Source organism: Artemia sp. Qi Xiang Cuo, chromosome 6, assembly GCF_049724085.1.
Source record: "Artemia sp. Qi Xiang Cuo chromosome 6, ASM4972408v1, whole genome shotgun sequence".
Lineage (NCBI taxonomy): Eukaryota > Metazoa > Arthropoda > Branchiopoda > Anostraca > Artemiidae > Artemia > Artemia sp. Qi Xiang Cuo.
In genome coordinates, this window is record NC_142799.1 from 46,795,819 (window position 1) to 46,819,614 (window position 23,796).

At 37.7% G+C, this 23,796-nt stretch overlaps 1 protein-coding gene across 1 annotated transcript in view; it reads left to right on the forward strand.

Annotated features, from left to right (window-relative positions):
- The first annotated feature begins 2,094 nt into the window (after positions 1-2,094).
- The window catches only part of LOC148951293 (transmembrane channel-like protein 3), a 148,244-nt gene continuing 126,542 nt past the window's right edge, over positions 2,095-23,796 (forward strand). The window contains exons 1-3 of the mRNA XM_089091054.1: positions 2,095-2,304; positions 21,253-21,482; positions 23,107-23,298. Coding sequence (XP_088947180.1) covers positions 2,095-2,304; positions 21,253-21,482; positions 23,107-23,298 — 632 coding nt within the window. The remainder of the gene's footprint in view (positions 2,305-21,252; positions 21,483-23,106; positions 23,299-23,796) is intronic.

The window sequence follows — 23,796 nt, forward strand, 5'->3', positions numbered from 1 at the left end:
TAGCAAATAGTTAAAGGACGTGATGGCTATGTTTTACTATGAACCATCAAAGTAAAGATGCATTTCATTGTCAATAAATGTTGCTTCTCTACTAGAATAACTGAGATGTACAGGGAATAACCGTAACTTTTTAATTGTACGTACGGTATGACAAGAATGTCTTGTGAAGCTGTTAAAAGCATCTGAAGAGATTGGTGTTATTCATACTCTAAAGCGACCAGCTTCTAATGCACGTGAAACCCGGTTTCACATAGGGGTCAAGTTTCAACCAGAAACTCTGAATTACTCAGACAGAATTTGGTGAAAGTTTTACAAAAATTAGTAAGAGTGACATCTACACTTCATGTTTCAAAGAAAATTCCTAGTTTGTTTGACTGATCCTTTCAAAAGTTAAACTGCAAATACTGTTTTAGGTAGGTCAATTTTTTCTGGCACCTTGAAAATTGGTGTTTTGGAAACTTCATTTGCAAACCATTTCTGATATACTCCTTTACCTCGCAGCAGCTTGTCACAACAACTACACGAAATCGGCGAGGCTGTACATACAGCAGATTAACAGACTTGTACATACAAGCCCCACACTTTTCCAATCTTTTGTAAAAGGCTTAGACGTTGTGAGAAGATCAGACAGATTTTGGGCCGGTTTATCTACAGATTGGGTCATAGAGGGTGATCTGCTATCGCTTTGAAGCCTTGCTACCTGTATGACTGCAACAGAAAACGTGAACGACGACAAAGCAGTGGAAGTCGAGAAGAAGATTCTTTACGGAAAAGTTGGGAAATATCTGAAGGAGCATTTGTTCAAACAGAAGGATTAGGCAGTCCTTATGACGGCGAAGCAAGAAAACGGGACAAAAATCTACCGTTTAGACCCTTAATTGCTGTTTCAGCGTCTCCTAAAGATATCCAAAAGACTTAATATGTATATAGAATTTTTATTTAAATATGAACTTTGCTCCTATCCTGCGTCGCTTTTTGATGATTCTCGCACGTTCTGAAAGCCAAATAAACCAGAGCTAGCAAAATCTATCAGACAACTTTCACAAATTGATACTATTGAGGAAAGAAAATCTGAATTGCACCTACATCTTAGATGGGGGCGCTTTGCTTTACAAGAAAGGAAAATATTCGGAGATCTTAGACCGATACTGGAACTACGTTTCCACCAAATATCCAGACGCCATTATTGTCTTTGATGGCTACGATATCGCTGCTTCGACAAAGGTATGACTCATATCAAGCAAAACCGTGTCACTGGACGGAAAGTACTGTTTAACCCAGAAAAAAGACTAGGTAGTGTTTTTGACAAACTAGCTCCACATAGTGTCTTTTGATTTAGCACAACATCCCCCAAAACAATAAATTTGTCTTTTGATTTAGCACAACATCCCCAAAAACAATAAATGACTTAATATCCTTAGCTGTTCCTGAGACATTGCAGATACGACATTGCTGTTCCTGAAACAATTTTGCAAAAAAATTGCAAAATTTATGCCGACATTTTCGCCTACGGTGCCAAAATTTTACCGAATGCCAAAAAAGTTGGGGGAGGGGGGTGGTCACCCCCCCACCCCTCAGGACACCCTTGCCTGCAGGTGAATAACCCCCTACCAATAGCAAGATAAGTGATACATGATCAAGTTCAGTGAATATTGACTGAAGTGACATCCATGCAAGCTAGTGATTACAGATGGAACAAATAAATCGAGTGATACGAACGTAAATGACCTATTGGTCGAACGCGTCAAACCCCATACAACAAACAACAACAAATGTTATAGTATCTTTCGATTTATTTCTTTTCTCTACAACCTTGCTGTTTGCTAGTTTGAGATAATTTCACTCAGTATTAATAACGTAGTATCAAGTATTAATAAATAAAGGAGATTTTTTGTCTTATTCATGTGGCACATGAAGTACATACCACCTTTTTAATCCCGACAGAAAATAACCGCTAAAAGTAATCGACTTAATCATTTTCATGAGGGTATAATAGAGCCTCAGAAATTTAAAAACAAATTAATAAAAACAAATACACATTTTTCTTTTGTCTCTTAAATTTGTCTCAACTCGACTCGTTAAGACTTCAAATTAATGGCATTTATTAATTTTCAGAAACTTGGAAAATTCAAACGCAATTTTGATAATTTTGCATCTCAACTTATACCTTGGAATAATAGGATTAAGAAAATCGAGTCTTATTTTGGATCTGCTGTTGCTTCCTACTTTGTTTTTCTTCGATGGATGTTTGGCATAAATGTGTCTATAGCAGTTGGTTTTACACTATTTGTCATTGTTCCTCAGGTTTGCTTCTTTTTTTTCCAAGAATAACTAGGCCTGCTTTTTACTGCTAAAATCTCCCGTTGATACCTGTAACTTGTCGACGACGAAACTCAGAGGGAAGTATATTTGATTTGTATTTTGATGTATCATTTGTTTTTATATGTTCTATGTATGTGAGGATTCATTTTGATAAGAGAAAAAAAAAATTGTATCTATGGTGTAAAATAACACAGTCATAACTTATATTTGATCAGTCATTCTTAAAGAGTTGAAACAAAGGGTCAAACTTTAGCATAAGGAGCTAGAGTTTGAAAAGGAGAAACCTCCTCCCCCCCGCCCACAGACTTTATAGTTTCTGTTTGTTTTAAGTTTGAATGTCGCTCTTTACTTTCATTTGAAATAAGTTTTTTTTTCTATTTAATTTTGATTCGGTTTTGAAAGCATATCCTAACCTAAGCAAAACGTGAGGGATAACACCTCCTTTAATCCAGCTCTTTAAATAAAAATTAAACTCTTGCACAGAAAAAATTCAAGAAAAAGAGCTTATTTAGTGTATTTGCGACTCGAAATCAAGTATTATACCCAAAACCAACTATCATCTTCAGAGTAAAAGGAGAGCTCCCTCCCCCCCTTAGGGCTCATACATAAATTCAGCTGCGCTTTAAATTCTTTTACATAAACTATGTTCAGTTGCGCTTTAAATGTAATAATTTTTCTAGCTTAAATCAAACAGTTCGTGGTAACGAACTGTAAGTAAGGAGCGACCCGTCTCAATGGTAACCGAAACTCTAAAAAACGGAATTTTGATACCAATAGATACATCAAAAGAATAAGATTCTAATTCTGATTTCAAATATATAAGTTTCATCAAGTTTAATTTTACCTATCAAAAGTTACGCGCCTGAGAAAATTTGGCTAATTTTCGAAAAATGGAGGAAAGACCCCCTAAAAGTTATAGAACCTTAATGAAAATCATACCATCATATTCAGCGTATCAGAAAACCCCACTGTAAGGGTTCCAAGCTCCTATCTACAAAAATGTGTAATTTTACATTTTTTGCCAGAAGAAAGAAACCGGATGCTTTTTTTTTTTTTTTTTTGTTTTTTTTTCCTAGGGGTGATCGTATTGACCCAGTGGTCCTAGAATATCGTGGGAGGGCTCATTGGAACGGAAATTAAAAGTTCTAGTGCTCTTTTTTAAGTGACCAAAAAAAATGGAGGGCAACTAGGCCCCCTCCCACGCTCATTTTTTTCCCAAAGTCACCCGACCAAAATTTTGAGATAGCCATTTTGTTCAGCATGGTCGAAAATATTATAAATATGTCTTTTAGGATGACGTAATCCCTCGAAGCCCCCAGGAGGAGGGCTGAAAGTTATGAACTTTACCCAGTGTTAACATATAGTATTGGTTATTGGGACCCGGCTCAATAGTAACCGAAACTCTAGAAAACGGTATTTTGATACAAATAGATACATCAAAAGAATTGGATTTTAATGCTGATTTCAAATATATAAGTTTCATCAAGTTTAATCCTACCCATCAAAAGTTACGCGCCTGAGAATATTTGGCTGATTTTCGAAAAAAGGGGGAAAGACCCCTTAAAAGTTATAGAACCTTAATGAAAATCACACCATCATATTCAGCGTATCAGAGAACCCTACTGTAGAGGTTTTTAAGCTCCTATCTACAAAAATGTGGAATTTTGCATTTTTTGCCAGAAGAAAGATCACGGGTACGTGTTTATTTTTTTTTTCCCAGGGGTGATCGTATCAACCCAGTGGTCCTAGAATATCGTGTGAGGGCTCATTGGAATAGAAATTAAAAGTTCTAGTGCCCTTTTTAAGTGACCAAGAAAGAATGGAGGGCAACTAGGCCCCCTCCCACGCTCATTGTTTTCCCAAAGTCACCTGATCCTAATTTTAAGATAGCCATTTCGTTCAACATGTTCGAAAATATTATAAGTATATCTTTTAGGATGACTTAATCCCCCGAAGTTCCCGGGAGGAGGGCTGAAAGTTATGAACTTTACCCAATGTTAACATATAGTATTGGTTATTGGGAAGTATACAGTACAGACGTTTTCAGGGGAGATTTTTCCTGGTCGTGCGGGGGGGGGGTGGGTCCGGGACGCACGCAGGGAGGGGGCCTCCATTCCCGCCCCCCCCCCCGAAATCTCACGATTTTTTTCATTTTCCCATAATTTTCAGATTTTTCTCACAGAAAAATGGGTTTGAAGGATTTGCCCCCCCCCCGAAGCAAATTGCCCCCCCCCCGAAACAAATTCCTGCGTACGTGCCTGGGGTCGGGGGTTATGTAGGAGGGTCTTTCCACGAAGGAAGTTTTCATGGGGGAAGCGACATTGCTATGAAGGGGACGCCGGACTTCCCAGCATTATTTAAAAAAAGATCAGACATTAAATATAAAAAAACAAGTTTTTCTACTGCAACAGCAGCAACATCAAAACTTTAAACGAACAGAAAATATTACATATATGATTGGGTTCACCCCCTAGTCAATACCTCACTCTTAAAACTGGAGATTTTTTAGTACTTTCATAAGAGCTATTTAGTCTAATTAACGGCCTTTGTGATTAAGCGGTTATTTTTAAAGGATTGGAACAAAATCCGTACTTTAGCTTAAAGAGCAAGGTATTGACTAGGGGGCGAACCCCCTAATATAAGTATTAAAAATATATGAATATAGAAGTTCGTTACGTAAGTTAATTCGTAAGTTACGTATATTTATTACTAATAAAAACGTTCGTAAATAAAATGAAACAAGTTTCGAGAAAACCATTTAACCAAATGAAAGTAAATTAATATAAAAATTTTGTTTTAATTATTCATGTACTGTGAGCCAAGATCAAAACCTGCATTTATTCAAAAACGTTCAAAAATTAAATTAAAAAAAAAGTTTTTTTAACTGAAAGTAAGGAGTGACATTAAAACTTAAAACGAACAAAAATTATTCCGTATATGAAAGGGGCTGTCCCCTCCTCAACGCCTCGCTCTTTACGCTAAAGTTTGACTTTCTCACAACTCTATTTTTTTTAAACAATAAAAAACTTTAGCGTAAATAGCGAGGCGTTGAGGAGGGGACGGCCCTTTTCATATACGGAATAATTTCTGTTTGTTTTAAGTTTTAATGTCGCTCCTAACTTTCAGTTAAAGAAACTTGTTTTTTTATTTAATGTTACACAGAAATTATGGTGGCTTATAGCATTAGTATTGTGTATGAGTTATCACACTAGGTGGCTGAATTTTTCCCCATTGATTTCAATTTATGGATCCTGTCAAATTTAATCTTGGATTTTATTTCGCTTCGACACTGGGCCGCGTCAGAAGATATGTGTTTGAATTGCTTCGTTGAAAGCTTGTGAGTAGAGAGCTATCTTATACTCCTGGGGGGACTCCTTATATGGGCATAGAACCACGTGGTTTATGGACTTTGTCAGTGAGAATGAAAAAACAGGAATTTTCTCACTTGAAAAACCAGGAATTTTGTCTGTTTTATGGACTTTGTCAGTGAGAATGAAAAAACAGAAAGTTTGTCACATTTATGTCTGTTTTCATGGATGGTTATGTGTGTTGATTATTTGATGGTTTTATGGATTTTTTCAGTGAGAATGGAAAAACAGGAACTTTGACACTTCCTTCTTGTTGTTGTTCAAGCCAGATGTTACGAGTTTCCGGGAAACAGTATTTGTTATTGTTGTTTCCAAGCCAAATGTTACGAGTTCCCGGGAAACAGTTAATTAATGTCTGACAGATGACGTCAAGTTAATTAATGTCTTTACATTTCCAAAGAGAATTGTCTAGGAGAAACAGTTAAAACACATGATGTCATGATTGATTGATTGACACGAAAGGGGAATTAATTTGTTGTTCTAAAGAGAATTGATTCACGAAAGGGAAATTAATTTGTTGTTTCTAACAAGAGAATCGTTTCCGAGCAGACGTTTTGATCTTAGCGTGCGAAAAGGTTTCCAAATAATTTGAAATAAGCCAGCGCAGGGATGCCAAACAAAAGGAACATGCTGAAATTCCGTTTAGGGATAATTTTGGCGAAACCGTTTTAGCTATTTTATGGAATTATTTCGGCGAAACAGCTAGAGACATTTTAAGAGATGATTTTAGAAGAGATTTTGGAAGAGAATTTGAGTGTGGTCGTTATAATACACAAGTTTCAATTGAACAGTGTTGTGAGGTCCTCTACCCCAACCCCAAAGGTTCCGATCCCCCTACCACAACCCCGAAGGAAGCCACCGGTCCTCAAAGGTTCTCTGGGCTTCCAAAGGACCCCCCCCCGGACCCCCAAAGACCCTCACCCAGTCCCCAAAGGTCCCCCAGGCTCCCAAAGGCCCTCACCCGGTCCCCAAAGGTCCACCGGGCTCCCAAAGGGACCCCAGACCCCCATAGGACCCACCGGGCCCCAAAGGGCCCAATCCGTGCTCAAGGGCCCCCCCGGACCCCCAAAGGTCCTCCACCAGTCCCCAAAGGCCCTCTCCCGGTCCCAAAGGTCCACCGGGCTCCCACAGGGACCCCAGACCCCCACCGGACCCACCGGGCCCCAAAGGGCCCACTCCGTGCTCAAGGGCCCCCCCGGACCCCCTAAGGTCCTCCACCCGTCCCCAAAGCCCCTCTCCCGGTCCCAAAGGTCCACCAGGCACCCAAAGGGCCCCAGACCCTAAAAAGGCCATACCCGAGCCCCCAAAGGTCCTCCACCAGTCCCCAAAGGGCCCTCTCCCGGTCCCTCAGCACCACCTGGCAACCCCAGTGCCCCAGAACCTCCAACGGCCCGACCCGAGCCCCCCCAAAGACCATCATCTGTGCCCAAACGTACCCACCAGCACCACCCCCAATCACCCAGTCCCACAAGGCCCTCACCGGGCTCCCAGGGCTCCCAACGGACCCCGCTTACTCTACCCCAACCCAGAAGGAAGCCTCCGGTCCTCAAAGGTCCCCCAGGCTCCCAAAGGTCCCCCGGACTCCCAACAGACCACTCACTCCTCAAGGGCCTCCGGATCCCCAAATGCCCTCCCTGGGCCCCAAAGGTCCTCCCCCCGGTCACCATACATGCACACAAAAACTTACACACACACAAAAACTTACACACACACAAAAACTCACACACACACACGAAAACTTACACACACATGAAAACTTACACACACACGCCAAAACTTACACACACACACACACAAAAACTTACACACACACACAAACACAAAAACTTACACATGCACACGAAAACTTAAATGCAGACAAAAAATTAAATTCACACAAAAAATAACACCCACACACACAAACAAAACTTACACACACACACACACACACACGAAAACACACACACACACACCAAAACTAACACACACACACACACACAAAAAAACTTAAACATTAAAACAAAAAAAACTCAAACACACACACACACAAAAACTTACACACACACACACACACACACACATAAACAAAACTAACACACACACACACACACGAAAACTTACACAAAAAAGAAAAAAATTACAAACACTAAAAATTAAATGCAAACAAAAAATTAAATGAACACAAAAACTTACACACACACACACACACACACACAAAACTAAAAAACAAACACACAAAAAAACTAACACACACACACGCCTAAACAAACACACACAAAAAAACTAAAACACACACACACACACAAACACAAACATGAACACAAAAAAACTCATACACAAACGCACAAAAAATAGCACACACACACACACACACACAAAACTAACACACACACACACACAAGAAAAATAACACACACACGCAAAAACTTACACACACAAACACTTACACACACACACACACACACACACAAAAACTTACACATGCACACGAAAACATAAAAGCACACAAAAACTAACATGCACACAAAAACTTACAAACACACACACACACACACACACAAAACATAAACAAACACACACACAAAAACTCACACACACACGCAAAAACTTACACACACACACAAAAACTTACACACACACACACAAAAACTAACACAAGAAAACAAAAAAACTCACACACACACGAACACAAACTGACACACACACACACTCACACACTCACAAAACTTACACACACACACACACACGAAAACTTACACACACACTCCAAAACTTACACACACAAAAACTTACACATTCACACTAAAACTAACACACACACACACTAAAACTAACACACACACTCCAAAAATTACACACACACACACACACACACAAACACTAAAACACTCACTCAAAAAAAAAAACACACACACACACACACACACACACACACAAACAACATTAAACAAGAACAATATAAAATACCTTAAAAAACAAAATGACATGATCACAAAAACTAAAAAACTCACACACACACACAACTCTTACACACACACACAAACACACACACGAAATCTCCCAAACACACCCCAAAACATACACACACACACAAAAACTTACACACACACACACATACACAAAAACTAACACAATAACACAAAAACTCACACACACATTCACAAAAACTTACACACACACACACACACGAAAACTTACACACACACGCCAAAACTTACACACACAAAAACTAACACACACACACCCACACACAAACACTCACACACTCACAAACACACACACACACACACACACAAAAAAAAACTAACACACACACACACAAACAAAAAATAACACACACAATCCAAAAATTACACACACAAAAACTTACACACACACACAAAAACATAAACACACACTCAAAAACTTACAAGCACACAAAAAAATACATTCACAAAAAAACTAACAAACACAACAAAACTAAAACACAAACAAAAAAAAAAAAAAAAAACAAATGTGCAAAACAATACCCGAAAACGAAGAACTGAAATAAAAAAGCATAAGAAAAAAAAAAAATAAAAATCAAAAAATAAAAATAACAACACCACGCAAAAACTTACATGCACAAAAAAAATTACATTAACACGAAAAATAACACACACTCACAAAAAAATACACACACACAAAAAAACTGACACACACACACAAACACAATTACGCAAACACAAACAAATACACACACACACACACACACACACACACACACACACACACAAACTTACACAATAACACTAACACTTACAATCACACAAAAACTAAAACATACACACACTAAAACTTACAAACACAAACGAAAAAACAAACACACAAACAAGATAATAAACACAAAAACAAACACACACACAAACAAACAAAAAAACTTACAAACACACGTAAAAACTTACATGCACACAAAAACTTACACATACACACACACACACAAACTTAAACACAAACAAACAAAACTTAAACAAACAAAAACTAACACACACACACACTAACACACACAAAATAACACACACACACACACACAAAACATACACCCACACACAAAAGCTTAGACACACAAAAACTTACACGCACACACAAAAACTTACACCCACACGCAAAAACTTACATGCACACAAAAACTTACATGCACACAAAAACTTACACACACACACAAAAGATTACACACACAAAAACACAAACTTACACACACACACACAAAAAAAACTGACACACACACAAAAACTTACACACACAAACACACACACACACACAAAAACTTACACATGCACACAAAAACTTACATCCACACACAAAAGCTTAGACACACAAAAACTTACACACACACACACACAAAAACTTAGACCAACACGCAATAAACTTACATGCACACAAAAACTTACATGCACACAAAAACTTACACACACACAAAAACTTACACACACTCACAAAAACTTACACACACACACAAAAACTTACACACACACACGCATTAAAACTAACACACACATGCAAAAACTTACACACACACTCAAAAAATGACACACAAACACACAAGAACTAACACACACACACACAAAAAAACTAATACAAGCACACTAAACTTACATGCACACAAAAAATTACATCCACAAAAAAAATTACACACACACACACACACACACACACAAAAAAAAACTAACACACACACGCAAGAACTAACACACACACAAAAACTTACAACACACACACACAAAAACTTACACATGAACACAAAAAAACTCACACACACACGCACTAAAACTTACACACACACGCCAAAACATACACACACAAAAAATTACACATGCACACGAAAACTTACACACACACACACGCGAAAACTTACACACACACACACACACACACAAACAAACAAACTTACACACACAAACTTACACACACACACACACACACACACACACAAAAAATGACACAATCACACTAAAACTTAAATTCACAAAAAAAATGAAATTAACAAAAACAATAAAACACACACACAAACACACAAAAATAAAAAACACACACACACACACACACTAAAACTCACACACACACGCCAAAACTTACACACACACACAAAAACTTACACACACACACACATACACAAAAACTTACACATGAACACAAAAAAAACTCACACACACACGCACAAAAACTAACACACACACACACACACAAAAAACTAACACACACACACACACTAAAACTGACACACACACGCAATAACATACAGACACAAACAATTAGACACACACACACACACACACACAAACTTACACACACACACACACACAAAAAACTTAAACAAACACAAACTTACACAAAAACACACACAAAATAACACACACACACAAAAAAATAATATCCAAACGCAATATATTAGACACACAAAAACTTACACACACACACACAAAAACTTACACACACACACACCAAAACTTACGCACACACAAAAACTTACACACACACACACACACAAAAAATTACAAATTATAAAGATAAATAACATGCTCACAAAAAACTAAATGCACACAAAAACATACACACACACACACACACAAAACTTACACACACACACACACGAAAACTTACACACACACACACACATACACACACACACACACAAAAACATACACAAGAACAAAACAAAAATTCACACACACACACACACAAAAAATTACAAAAACACATCCACACAAAAAACTTACACACACACGCACGAAAACTCACACACACACCCCAAAACTAACACACACAAAAACTTACACACATACACACACACACACACACACACACACAACTTACACACACAAACACAAAAACAAACACAAACACACAAACCACAAAAAAAAATGAAAAACCCGAGCAAAAACTTAAAACCACACACAAAAGAATCGAACAAAATCCATTACACACACACAAAAACTAACAAAACAGCGCAAAAAATAAACATAACACCCAATCATAACAGAAAACACCATAATACACACACACAAAAACTTAACAATACGCACACCAACATAAACCCAAAAACTTACACACACACAAAAACTTACACACACACACACACACACACACACAAAAAAAAACTTACACATGCAAACGAAAACTTACAATCACACAAAAAATTACACACACACACACACACACACATGAAAACTGATACACACACGAAAAAACTTACACACACAAAATCTAAGACACACAAAAACTAACAAACACACACACACAAAAACTAACACCCACACTCAAAATCATACATGCAAAAAAAAAATTACAAGAAAACACACACTACAAAAAAAAAACTATAAAATACACACACAAAAACTTACACAAACACAATAAAACTTACACACACACACACACACGAAATATTACGCAAACACACAAACACATACACACACACACGACAACTCTCACACACAAACACAAACTAACACACTTACCATATCACAGTTACATTGTCCTAATTTTTCAAATTTCATTTTGAATTTATGTCGTGAAATGCACGAGTTGGAATATTTCAGTAGTGACTTGTTGTGCTTTACCTTCTCACAGTTACATTCTCTTGATTTTTCGAAGTTCATGAAATGCAAGAGTTGGAAAATTAGGTTCTTAGTCCACCAGCCCGAATGATGGAAATCCACTAGGTCACTAGTGGGGTCTCAGCCTACCAGTCTTAATGGTGTAAATTCACTTTTTAAGTTAGGTGTGGTTACCTTATCATGAGGGCTCCTTATAAGTTAACCTAACCTTTTCCGGTGAGTATGGTTAGGTTAGGCTAGATTAAGTTAGGTTAGGTTAAGTTAGGTTAGGTTAGCCCATGTACGCTTCACTTAGGTTAGCTTAGGTTAGGTGAGAGACAGGCAAAAGTTAGGTGTATGATTAGGTTAGGTTAGGTTAGATTAAATTAGGTTAGGTTAAGTTAGGTTAGGCAAGGTTAGCCTACGTCCGCGCGCGTACGTAGGCTAACCTTGCCTAAACTAACTTAACCTAACCTAATTTAATCTAACCTGACCTAACCTAATCAAACACCTAACTTTTTGCCTGTCTCTCATCTAACCTAAGCTAACCTAAGTGAAGCGTACATGGGCTAACCTAACCTAACTTCACCTAACCTAACTTAATCTAGCCTAACCTAACAATACTCACCGGAAAAGGTTAGGTTAACTTATCCTGAGCGCTCATGATAAGTTAACATAACCTAACTTAAACATAGAATTTACATCATTAAGACTGGTAGACTGAGACCCCAATATTGACCGAGTGGAGTTCCACCATTAGAGCTGGTGGACTAAAAACCCAATTTTCCAACTCTTGCATTTCATGAACTTCGAAAAATTAAGAGAATGTAACTGTGAGAAGGTAAAGCACAACAAGTCACTACTGAAATATTCCAACTCTTGCATTTCACGACAGAAATTCAAATGAAATTTGAAAAATTAAGACAATGTAACTGTGATATGGTAAGTGTGTAAGTTTTTGTGTGTGTGTGTAAGTTTTGGAGTGTGTGTGTGTTTGTTTTCGTGTGTGTGAGTAAGTTTTTGTGTGTGTGTGTGTGTGTGTAAGTTTTTGTGTGTGTGTGTAAGTTTTTGTGCGTGTATGAAAGTTTTTGTGTGTGTAATTTTTTGTGTTCATGTAAGTTTTTGTGTGATTGTAAGTTTTTGAGCGTGTGTGTTATTTTTTGTGTGTGTGTGTTTGTTAGTTTTTTTGTTTGTATGCTTTTGTGTGTGTAAGTTTTGTAGTGTGTGTATAAGTTTTCATGTGTGTGTGTGTGTGTGTGTGTAAGTTTTTGTGTGCATGTAAGTTTTCGTGTGCATGTGGAAGTTTTTTTTGTGTGTGTGTGTGTGTGTGTGTGTCATTTTTTGTTTATGTGTTAGTTTTTGTGTGTGTGTGTAATTTTTTGTGCGTGTGTGTAAGTTTTTGTGTGTGTGTAAGTTTTGGTGTGCATGTATATTTTTGTGTGGATGTAAGTTTTTGCGTGTGGGTGTAAGTTTTTGTGTGTGTGTGTAAGTTTTGTGTGTCTAATGTTTTGTGTGTGGGTGTAAGTTTTTTTTTGTGTTTGTAATTTTGTGTGTGTTTGTGTGTGTGTGTGTTATTTTTTTTTTTTTTGTGTTTTATTTTTTTTGTGTTTGTTTTTGTTTTTTTTTGTGTTTGTTTTTGTGTGTGTTTGTTTTTTCGTGTGTGTGTGTGTTTTAGTGTGTGTGTGTGTTAGTTTTGTGTGTGCATGTGTGTTTGTATGTTTTTGTGTGTGTGTGTGTGTGAATTTTTGTTTTCTTGTTGTTTAATTTTGTGTGTGTGTGTGTGTGTATGTTTGTGTGTGTGTTTAATTTTTATGGTGTGTGTTTGTGTGTTTTGTGTGTGTGTGTGTGTGTGTAAGTTTTTGTGTGCATGTAAGTTTTTGTGTGCATTTTAGTTTTAGTGTGCATGTGTTATTTTTTGTGTGTGTGTGTGTGTGTGTATGTTTTTGTGTGTGTGTATGTTTTGGTGTGTGTGTGTGTGTAAGTTTTTGTGTGTGTGTGTGTGTAAGTTTTTGTGTGTCTATGATTTTTCGTTTTGATATAATTTTTTTGTGTGTGTGTTTAAGTTTGTGTGTGTGTGTGTGTAATTTTTTGTGTTTGTAAGTTTTGTTTGTGTGTGTGTGTGTCAGTTTGTGTGTGTGTGTGTGTGTGTTGTCTAAGTTTTTGTGTGTGTTAGTTTTGGCGTGTGTGTGTATGTTTTCGTGTGTGTGTGTGTGTGTAAGTTTTGTGTGTGTGTGTGTGTGTAAGTTTTTGTGCATGTGTGTGTGAGTTTTTTTGTGTTCATGTGTAAGTTTTTGTGTATGTGTGTGTGTGTAAGTTTTTGTGTGTGTGTATTTTTTGGCGTGTGTGTATGTGTTTTAGTGTGTGTGTGTGCGTGTTTTTAAGTTTTGTGTGTTTGTGTGTGTTTGTAATTTTTTTTTTGAATTTTAGTTTTTTTGTGGATGTAATTTTTCGTGTTCATGTGTTTGTTTTGTGTGTGTTTGTGTGTGTGTGTTAGTTTGTGTGTGTGTGTTAGTTTGTGTGTGTGTGTGTGTGTGTGTGTGTAATTTTTGGATTGTGTGTGTTAGTTTTAGTGTGTGTGTGTGTGTCAGTTTTCGTGTGAATGTGTAAGTTTTTGTGTTTGTCAGTTTTGGAGTGTGTGTGTAAGTTTTAGTGAGTGTGTGTTTGTGTTTTTTTGTGTTCATGTGTTTGTGTGTGTGTGTAAGTTTTTGTGTGTGTGTCAGTTTTTGCGCGTTTGTGTTAGTTTTTGTGTGTGTGTGTGTGTGTGTGTGTGTAAGTTTTTTTGTGATTGTTTGTTTTTGTGTGCATGTTATTTTCGTCTGAATATGTTAGTTTTTGTGTGTGTGTGTGTGTAAGTTTTTGTTTTTGTGTGTTTTAGTGTTTGAGTGTGTGTGTTAGTTTTTGCGTGTGTGTGTTAATTTTCTTGCGTGTGTGTGTGTGTTAGTTTTTGTGTGTGTGTGTCAGTTTTTGTGCGTGTGTGTAAGTTTTTGTGTGTGTGTAAGTTTTTGTGTGCATGTAAGTTTTTGTGTGCATGTAAGTTTTTGTTTGTGGGTCTAAGTTTTTGTGTGTGTGTGTGTGTAATTTTTTGTGTGTATAAGATTTTGTGTGTGTTTGTAAGTTTTTTGTGTGAATTTGTAAGTTTTTGTGTGTTGTGTGTGTGTGTGTGTGTAATTTTTTGTGTGTGTTTAAGTTTGTGTGTGTGTGTGTAAGTTTTTGTGTGTGTGTGTAATCTTTTGTGTGTGTGTGTTAGTTTTTGTGTGCATGTAAGTTTTTGTGCGCATGTAAGTTTTTGCGTGTGGGTGTAAGTTTTTGTGTGTGCGTGTAATTTTTTGTGTGTCTAAGCTTTTGTGTGTGTGTGTTTGTTTTGTGTGTGTGTGTGTGTAAGTGTGTGTGTTTTTTTGTGTGTGTGTGTAAGTTTTTGTTCGTGTAAGTGTTGTGTGTGTGTGTGTATGTTTGTGTGTGTGTGTGTATGTGTATGTTTTTGTGTGAATGTAAGTTTTTACTTGTGTGTGTTAGTTTTTTTGTGTGTGTGTGTGTGTGTGTGTAAGTTTTTGTGTGTCTAAGCTTTTGTGTGTGTAAGTTTTTAAGTGTGTGTGAGTAAGTTTTCGTGTGTGTGTGTGTAAGTTTTTGTGTGCATGTGAGTTTTCGTGTGCATGTGTAAGTTTTTGTGTGTGTGTGTGTGTGTGTGTTTGTGTGTGTGTGTGTAAGTTTTTGTGTGTGCGTAAGTTTTTGTGTGTGTGTGTGATAGTTTTTGTGTGTGTGTGTAAGTTTTTGTGAGTTTGTGTAATTTTTTGTGTGAATGTAAGTTTTTGTGTGAATGTAATTTTTTTCGTGTGTGTGTATGTTTTTGTGTGTGCGTGTTAGTTTTTGTGTGTCTTATCCTTTGTGTGTATGTGTAAGTTTTTGTGTGCGTAAGCTTTTGTGTGTGGATGTAAGTTTTTTGTGTGTGTGTGTGTGTAAGTTTTGTGTGTGTGTGTAAGTTTTTGTGTGAATGTAAGTTTTTGTGTGAATGTATGTTTTTGCGTGTGTGTGTAAGTTTTTGTGTGTGTGTGTAAGTTTTTGTGTGTGTTATTTTTGGCTTGTTTGTGTTATTTTGTGTGTGTGTGTGTGTGTGTAAGTTTTTTTTGTGTTTGTGTGTGTGTGTGTAAGTTTGTGTGTGTGTGTTTGTGTGTTTGTGTGTGTCTTATTTTTTTTGTGTTTTTTTTTTTGCTTGTGTGTGTTATTTTTAGTGTGTGTGTGTGTGTGTTTAATTTTTTGTGTTTGTTTGTGTGTGTTTTTTTTTTTGTTGTTTTAGTTTTTGTGTAATTGTGTGTGTGTTCGTTTGTTTGTGTGTGTGTTTGTTTTGGCGTGTGTGTGTGTGTTTTCGTGTGTGTGTGTGTGTGTTTGTAATTTGTTTTATTGTTTTTTTGTGTGTTTTTTAGTTTTTGTGTGAGTTTATGTTTTTGTGTGATTGTTAGTTTTATTGTTATTGTGTATGTTTTTGTGTGTGTGTGTGTGTGTGTGTGTGTATGTTTGTGTGTGTGTGTGTGTGTGTGTGTGTAAGTTTTTAAGTGTGTGTGTAATTTTTCGTGTGTGTGTGTGTAAGTTTTAGTGTGAATGTGTAAGTTTTTGTGTGTGTATGTTTTGGCGTGTGTGTGTTAGTTTTAGTGTGTGTGTGTTTGTGTATGTTTTGTGAGTGTGTGTGTGTGTGTGTGTGTAATTTTTTGTGCGTGTGTGTGTGTGTTTTTTTTTTTTAATGTGTAAGTTTTTGTGTGTGTGTGTGTATGTTTTTGTGTGTGTGTGTCAGTGTGGGTCTGTGTGTTTGAGTGTGCGGGATTTTGTGTGTATAAGTTTTGTGTGTGTGTGTGTGTGTGTGTGTAATTTTTTGTGTGAATGTCAGTTTTTTTGTGAATGTAATTTTTAGTTTGCATGTGTAAGTTTTTATGTGTGTGTGTGTGTGTGGGTGTGTATGTTTTTGTTTTTTTTTGTTTTTGCGTGTTTGTGTAAGATTTCGTGTGTTTGTGTGTTTGGATGTTTTGTGTGTGTGTGTGTGTGTGTGGAAGTTTTTGTGTATGTGTGTGTGTGTTTTTTTGTGTTCATGTGTAAGTTTGTGTGTGTGTGTGTGTGTAAGTTTGTGTGTGTGTGTGTGTGTGTGTGTGTGTGTGTTTTTTTGTGTTCATGTGTAATTTTTTGTGTCTGTGTGTGTGTTTGTTATTTTTGTGTGTGTGTAAGTTTTGGCGTGTGTGTGTGTGTTTTCGTGTGTGTGTGTGTGTGTGTGTAAGTTTTGTGTGTGTGTGTGTGTGTGTGTAAGTTTTTGTGTGCTTGTAAGTTTTTGTCTTCATGTAAGTTTTCGTGTGCTTGTGTAATTTTTTGTGTTTGTGTGTGTGTGTTAGTTTTTGTGTGTGTGTGTGTTAGTTTTGGCGCGTGTGTGTAAGTTTTCTTGTGTGTGTTAGTTTTCGTGTGTGTGTGTGAGTTTTTGTGTGTGTGTAAGTTTTTGTGTGTGTGTACGTTTTTGTGTGCATGTATGGTGACCGGGGGGAGGACCTTTGGGGCCCAGGGAGGGCGTTTGGGGATCCGGAGGCCCTTGAGGATTGAGTGGTCTTTTGGGAGCCCGGGGGACCTTTGGGAGCCTGGGGGACCTTTGAGGACCGGAGGCTTCCTTCGGGGTTGGGGTAGAGCAATCGGGGCTCTTTGGGAGCCCTGGGAGCCCGGGGAGGGCCTTTGGGGACCGGTGGAGGGCTTTTGGGGGTCGGGGGGACCTTTGGGGACTGGTGAGGGCCTTGGGGGGCCGCGGGTATGGTCTTTTTAGGGTCTGGGGCCCTTTGGGTGCCTGGTGGACCTTTGGGACTGGGAGAGGGCCTTTGGGGACTGGTGGAGGACCTTTGGGGGCTCGGGTATGGCCTTGTTAGGGTCTGGGGCCCTGTGGGGGCCGGGGGGACCTTTGGGACCGGGAGCGGGCCTTTGGGGCCGGGGGGAGGCCCTTGGGGGGGCCGGGGGGGTCCTGGAGCACGGAGTGGGCCCTTGGGGGCCCGGTGGGTCCGTTGGGGGTCTGGGGTCCCTTTGGGAGCCCGGTGGACCTTTGGGACCGGGAGTGGGCCTTTGGGGACGGGGGGAGGACCGTTGGGGGGCCGGGGGGGTCCTTAAGCACGGATTGGTCCCTTAGGGGCCCGGGGGGTCCGTTGGGGGTCTGGGGTCCCGTTGGGAGCCCGGTGGCCCTGTGGGGACCGGTGGAGGGCTGTTGGGTAGCTGGGGGACCTTTGGGGACCGGGTGAGGGTCTTTGGGGGGCCGGGGGGGGGTCCTTGGGAAGCCCAGAGAACCTTGGAGGACGGGTGGCTGCCTTGGGGGTTGTGGTAGGGGGGTCGGAACCTTTGGGGTTGGGGTAGAGGACCTCACAACACTGTTCAATTGAAACTTGTGTATTATAACGACCACACTCAAATTCTCTTCCAAAATCTCTTCTAAAATCATCTCTTAAAATGTCTCTAGCTGTTTCGCCGAAATAATTCCATAAAATAGCTAAAACGGTTTCGCCAAAATTATCCCTAAACGGAATTTCAGCATGTTCCATTTGTTTGGCATCCCTGCGCTGGCTTATTTCAAATTATTTGGAAACCTTTTCGCACGCTAAGATCAAATCGTCTGCTCGGAAACGATTCTCTTGTTAGAAACAACAAATTAATTTGTCTTTCGTGAATCAATTCTCTTTAGAACAACAAATTAATTCCCCTTTCGTGTCAATCAATCAATCATGACATCATGTGTGATCTAACTGTTTCTCCTAGACAATTCTCTTTGGAAATGCAAAGACATTAATTAACTTGACGTCATCTGTCAGACATAAATTAACTGTTTCCCGGGAACTCGTAACATTTGGCTTGGAAACAACAATAACAAATACTGTTTCCCGGAAACTCGTAAAATCTGGCTTGAACAACAACAAGAAGGAAGTGTCAAAGTTTCTGTTTTTCCATTCTCACTGACAAAATCCATAAAACCATCAAATAATCGACACACATAACCATCCATGAAAGCTGACAAAAATGTGACAAACTTTCTGTTTTTTCATTCTCACTGACAAAGTCCATAAAACAGACAAAATTCCTGGTTTTTCAAGTGAGAAAATTCCTGTTTTTTCAAATTCTCACTGACAAAGTCCATAAACCACGTGGTTCTATGCCCATATAAGGAGTCCCCCCAGGAGTATAAGATAGCTCTCTACTCTTGTGAAAAGTTGGTGTATAATCTGTAAAGAGTTCGTATATAAATAGCTTACAGTTCGTCTATAATTTTTTTTTAGTTTTTCAATCCCACTTACTAGCGCTATAATGAAAAACTGGATAACATGAGTAGGAGACGTTCTGCTGGTGGAGGGTGACAGATTGCAAAAGTTAATCCTTTTCGGCCAACTGTCTAGGGCCAAACACAAAGCAGGTCCTTCTTTTTAAGATTTAATTACTCATTTATATTATTACTTGTGGTTTGTTCACTTGCTATGACTGTTTATTTAATTTCCGTTCCTTTTGGGTTTCATTTATTCTTTAATGTTAATTTCTTGTCATTTTGATTTTAGATTATTACAAAATGTATTTATCATGATCTTAAGTTTTATACGGCCTTTACTTTTCTTTGAAAAACGTCTTTTCATGAAGTTTTTTAAAAATTATAGTTAAAGAGAAAATTTCCCATTAAAAGGCCTAAAAACCTTTGCAGAAATTGCCAGTTGTCGCTATATATGAAGGAAAGGTTTGTTTATCGATGCCCTGTTTAATGGCAGCTCATTATTACCCAGTAAACAAACCTAAAATTAAAACTTTTGATAACCAAAAAGAAAATACCCAAATCCAAAAACTACGCTTAGTTGACTAGGTCGTATTCAAGTTGGTAAAATGAAACTCTCCAATTTATTACTAGTGTTAACGGTTGACTTGAACCTGAACCCAAATTCTAATTTAATTATCCTGTAAATTGTGTACAATCATATTCTTCATTAAGACTCTTTTTAATTGTTCTAAAGAAAAAATCAATTGATATAGGCATTTGTACCAAGAAAGAGCATAGCACTAAATCCCCTGGTCTTTTACACTGGTCTTATAGTTCATTAAAAAAGTAACCTCTCTTTCTATATGGCCATTACCCGTATCATGTATGATTAATCCCATTTCATTCTCCTATAGAGCCAAATTTTCAGAATAGAGCCAAAATTTGTGAAGAATACTACTACTACTACTAACAACTCACCGCAGCACCAAGCCGCCTGAGGCCAACACAGCTACGCACGCTCCTCCTGCATCAAAGCCTCCCTTTTTACCCCTCTCAGGAAGTTTCCATTTCCTTTAAACCTTTCTTTATAATGTCCTCCCACCCCAGACGAGGACGACCTGCTTTCCGTTTAGCCCAAGACGGTTGGCCGAAAAGAACAATCTTCGGCAATCTGTCATCCTTCATCCGCACAACGTGCCCTAACCACCTCAACCTTTCTTTCATTATAGACCTAGAAAGCGGTATTGAACCACATTTTTCGTATAGCCTATTGTTTGAAATACGGTCAGTCAGCTGGGCACCCAGAAAAATCCGTAAGCAATTTCTCTGGAAAATATCTAGAAAATCTTCATCTGCTTTTCGGAGCGCCCATACTTCAGAGCTATATTTGACCACTGTAATCACTGTAGCTTCTAATATTCTAATCTTAGTTTGCAGACTTGTCTTCCTATTCTTCCAGACTTTTTTTAACTGTGAAAAAACACCCTGAGCCTTGGCAATTCTATTTTTAACATCTTCACTGCTCCCACCATCTTTACTAATAATACTACCAAGGTAAGTGAAGCTGCCCACTTGATCAATCTTTTCACTACCCAACGTCACCTGTTCATCTTCACTTATTCCTAGCCTTAGTGACTCAGTCTTCCAGGTGCGCTTTGTTGCTGCGCTGCCTATTCACAGGAAAGTGATTTTAAAACAACACAGGAAAATTTGCTAGGGTATACAACAATCCTTTATTTATAGTGACCTTGATGAAGAATAAATAAACAGAGAAATTACTATATCTTTATTATAGGTCTTATTTCCAAATGACGGTGACATTAATCGCCAGAATTTGCTAGAAGGCGAAAAAGCTACTGCTTATAACTTCCAGTCATTTTGGAATTTTGATGGGGTTCTCAAGTATTCACTTCTTTTCTATGGATTCTACACTAACAATTCAACCCAGTTTTACAAACTACCACTTGCTTACTTCCTTTCAGGAGTTTTACTATTCGTTTACAGCTACTTTGTCATTCTTCGAAAGTAAGTCAGACCCTTATATTCTGTGCCAATTTCAAATGGCATAAAGTCTAGTTAAGCAAAAAATTTGTAAAAAAAAAAGGTTTTTAGAAAAGGAAAATTTTTCGTTTCTCAGGATAGCAGATATTTTGCATCTCATTATAACAAAATTTTAAGAATTCACATATGTTGGCCTTGAAGGAGGGGAAATTCTTCAGCACAGCACCTTGAAGCTTAAATTAACTTAATGATTAGAGACAAATTCTATACTTTGTATTTACGGAAAAAGTGCAATAGATCCATATGTGAGCTAAAACGATTCCAAATTGAAATTGCGATGCAAAATTTGAGCAAAAACGTGGTACTAGCTAATCTGGATTTAAATTTGGCAGCTTTAATAAATAACAAAATGTGGAAAAAAAACAAACAAATAAGCCACTTGGTATATTGTTTCAATATTATTTTAACTGGGGCAAAAGAAAAGCTTTTCGAAGAAGGGGGGGATAAGACTGAAAAATATTATTTCTATTAACCCCCTCCCCCTGTTTCTCACCAAAACAGTCACCTTTTTTTGGCATATTTATTATAAATATGTATTACCAGGCACGCGCTGAGAAATATATATTTTTTTTTACCGAATTTGTCAACCCTCCTCTTCCGGAAAAGCAACAAACAGACAAATTATACGAAGCAATAGCTTGCAAACAGGGGCGTAGCTCCAGCATTTTTATTAAGGGGGCAAAAAAGTTCCACATCCAGAGAGTCAAGGGGTATGGGCTATATAATAGGTTTTTTTCCAATTTATTGGGTGGGGGCAACTGCCCCTCCCCTTGCCATTCCTAAACGACGCCACTGCTTGCAAAGAAGAGGGGAATACGTGTAGTACATACCTGGATATGACCTTTATTCGTATCTCGAACAATACTAATTCACTCTTTGATTTTATTTATTGATAATAAGTATCACATTATTGATTGTAATGACTAAAAAACAAAAATAAGATGGGACGAAAATCCTGTTGGGTCTCATAGAGCTCTTGTTTATCCGGCAGTTTCTAAGATTAGTGTACCTAATTATTCCAGTTTTAAACTTGTAGAATCAACTTTGCTTGACGCAGATTGCACGTTTCACCAGATTACAAAAGAATTTGAGATCAGTTGAATAAACATCATTAAAAAGAATCAATAAAAGTAAATACAAGTTGAATAAATCATTATTTAAAACGATTGTAAAATGCTGATAACAATGGAAGGAAACATAATGTTTCGATTAATATAAACATGCTGTCATAATTTTAAGGCCAGAATTGTACTGTTTTAGAATTTATTTTTAGTTTTGTGTATCTCCTAGGACTATATCTGGGATCATCAGGGAGGTAGGATGCAGTGTCACAAACAAGGATATGACATTTCGAAAAAGCATAAAATAAAGAATTTAGTTCTACTGTTTTTATCTTTATTAGATTCTTGCCCTCTAGAGTGTCGCTAAAGTACTTTGTTACTGCTTATTTTACGGAATAGCAATGTGAAACAACTGTTATGCTTAGCTGTCCAACTATCAATAGTTTCTATTAGTTTTTACTGATATAAATTAATAACAGTGTCAAACTGTTGAAAAATGTGAGTTTTAATAAATGTTTATTGTGCAGAATGGCTTCCAACAATCGACAATCAAGAGGTATGGATGATAGTGACGATTATTCGTTTATTTGGAAACTGTTTACAGGCTGGGATTACATGATTGGAAGTGAAGAAACTGCTTTCAGTAAGAAATCATCTATTGCTCTCGGCTTTCGTGAAGCTCTTCTTGAGGAACTTGAAATCAGACAAGATAAATCGAAGTATGTCTGTAGGTTTTGTTTGCTTTGATCTGGCTCAGAAGGCTGTAGAAATCCCCATAAAAATGTGTTGTAATACAGGGACAGCAGTTATCGAAAATGAAAGAAGAGGGGTTAGGCTTTTCTTGCAATTTTTGTTTAATGAGGACCCAAAAAACAGTTTTTTGCAAAATCTAGAGGAGAGCAAGTTTTTTTTCGTTGTTTCTAGGAAAATATGAAAAAATATTTCTTGGTCTTTTTTGAACGACTTAAAACCTATAAAGATGATTCCCTGATTTCACAGTGCTGCCATCTTACGATCCACTAATTTTCGTGCTAAAATATGACTTCCTGTAATCAATCAATTATAAAATCGATATATCGACATACATGGACGTGAAATTCCAAAATATTTTCCCAATTTAAGCTTTAAAATACATTATGTAGATCACCTACTGAATTATTGTTTTTGTTATTTTTTAGTTTAATTATCTTAATGGTACTCGTAAAATTTGAAATAAG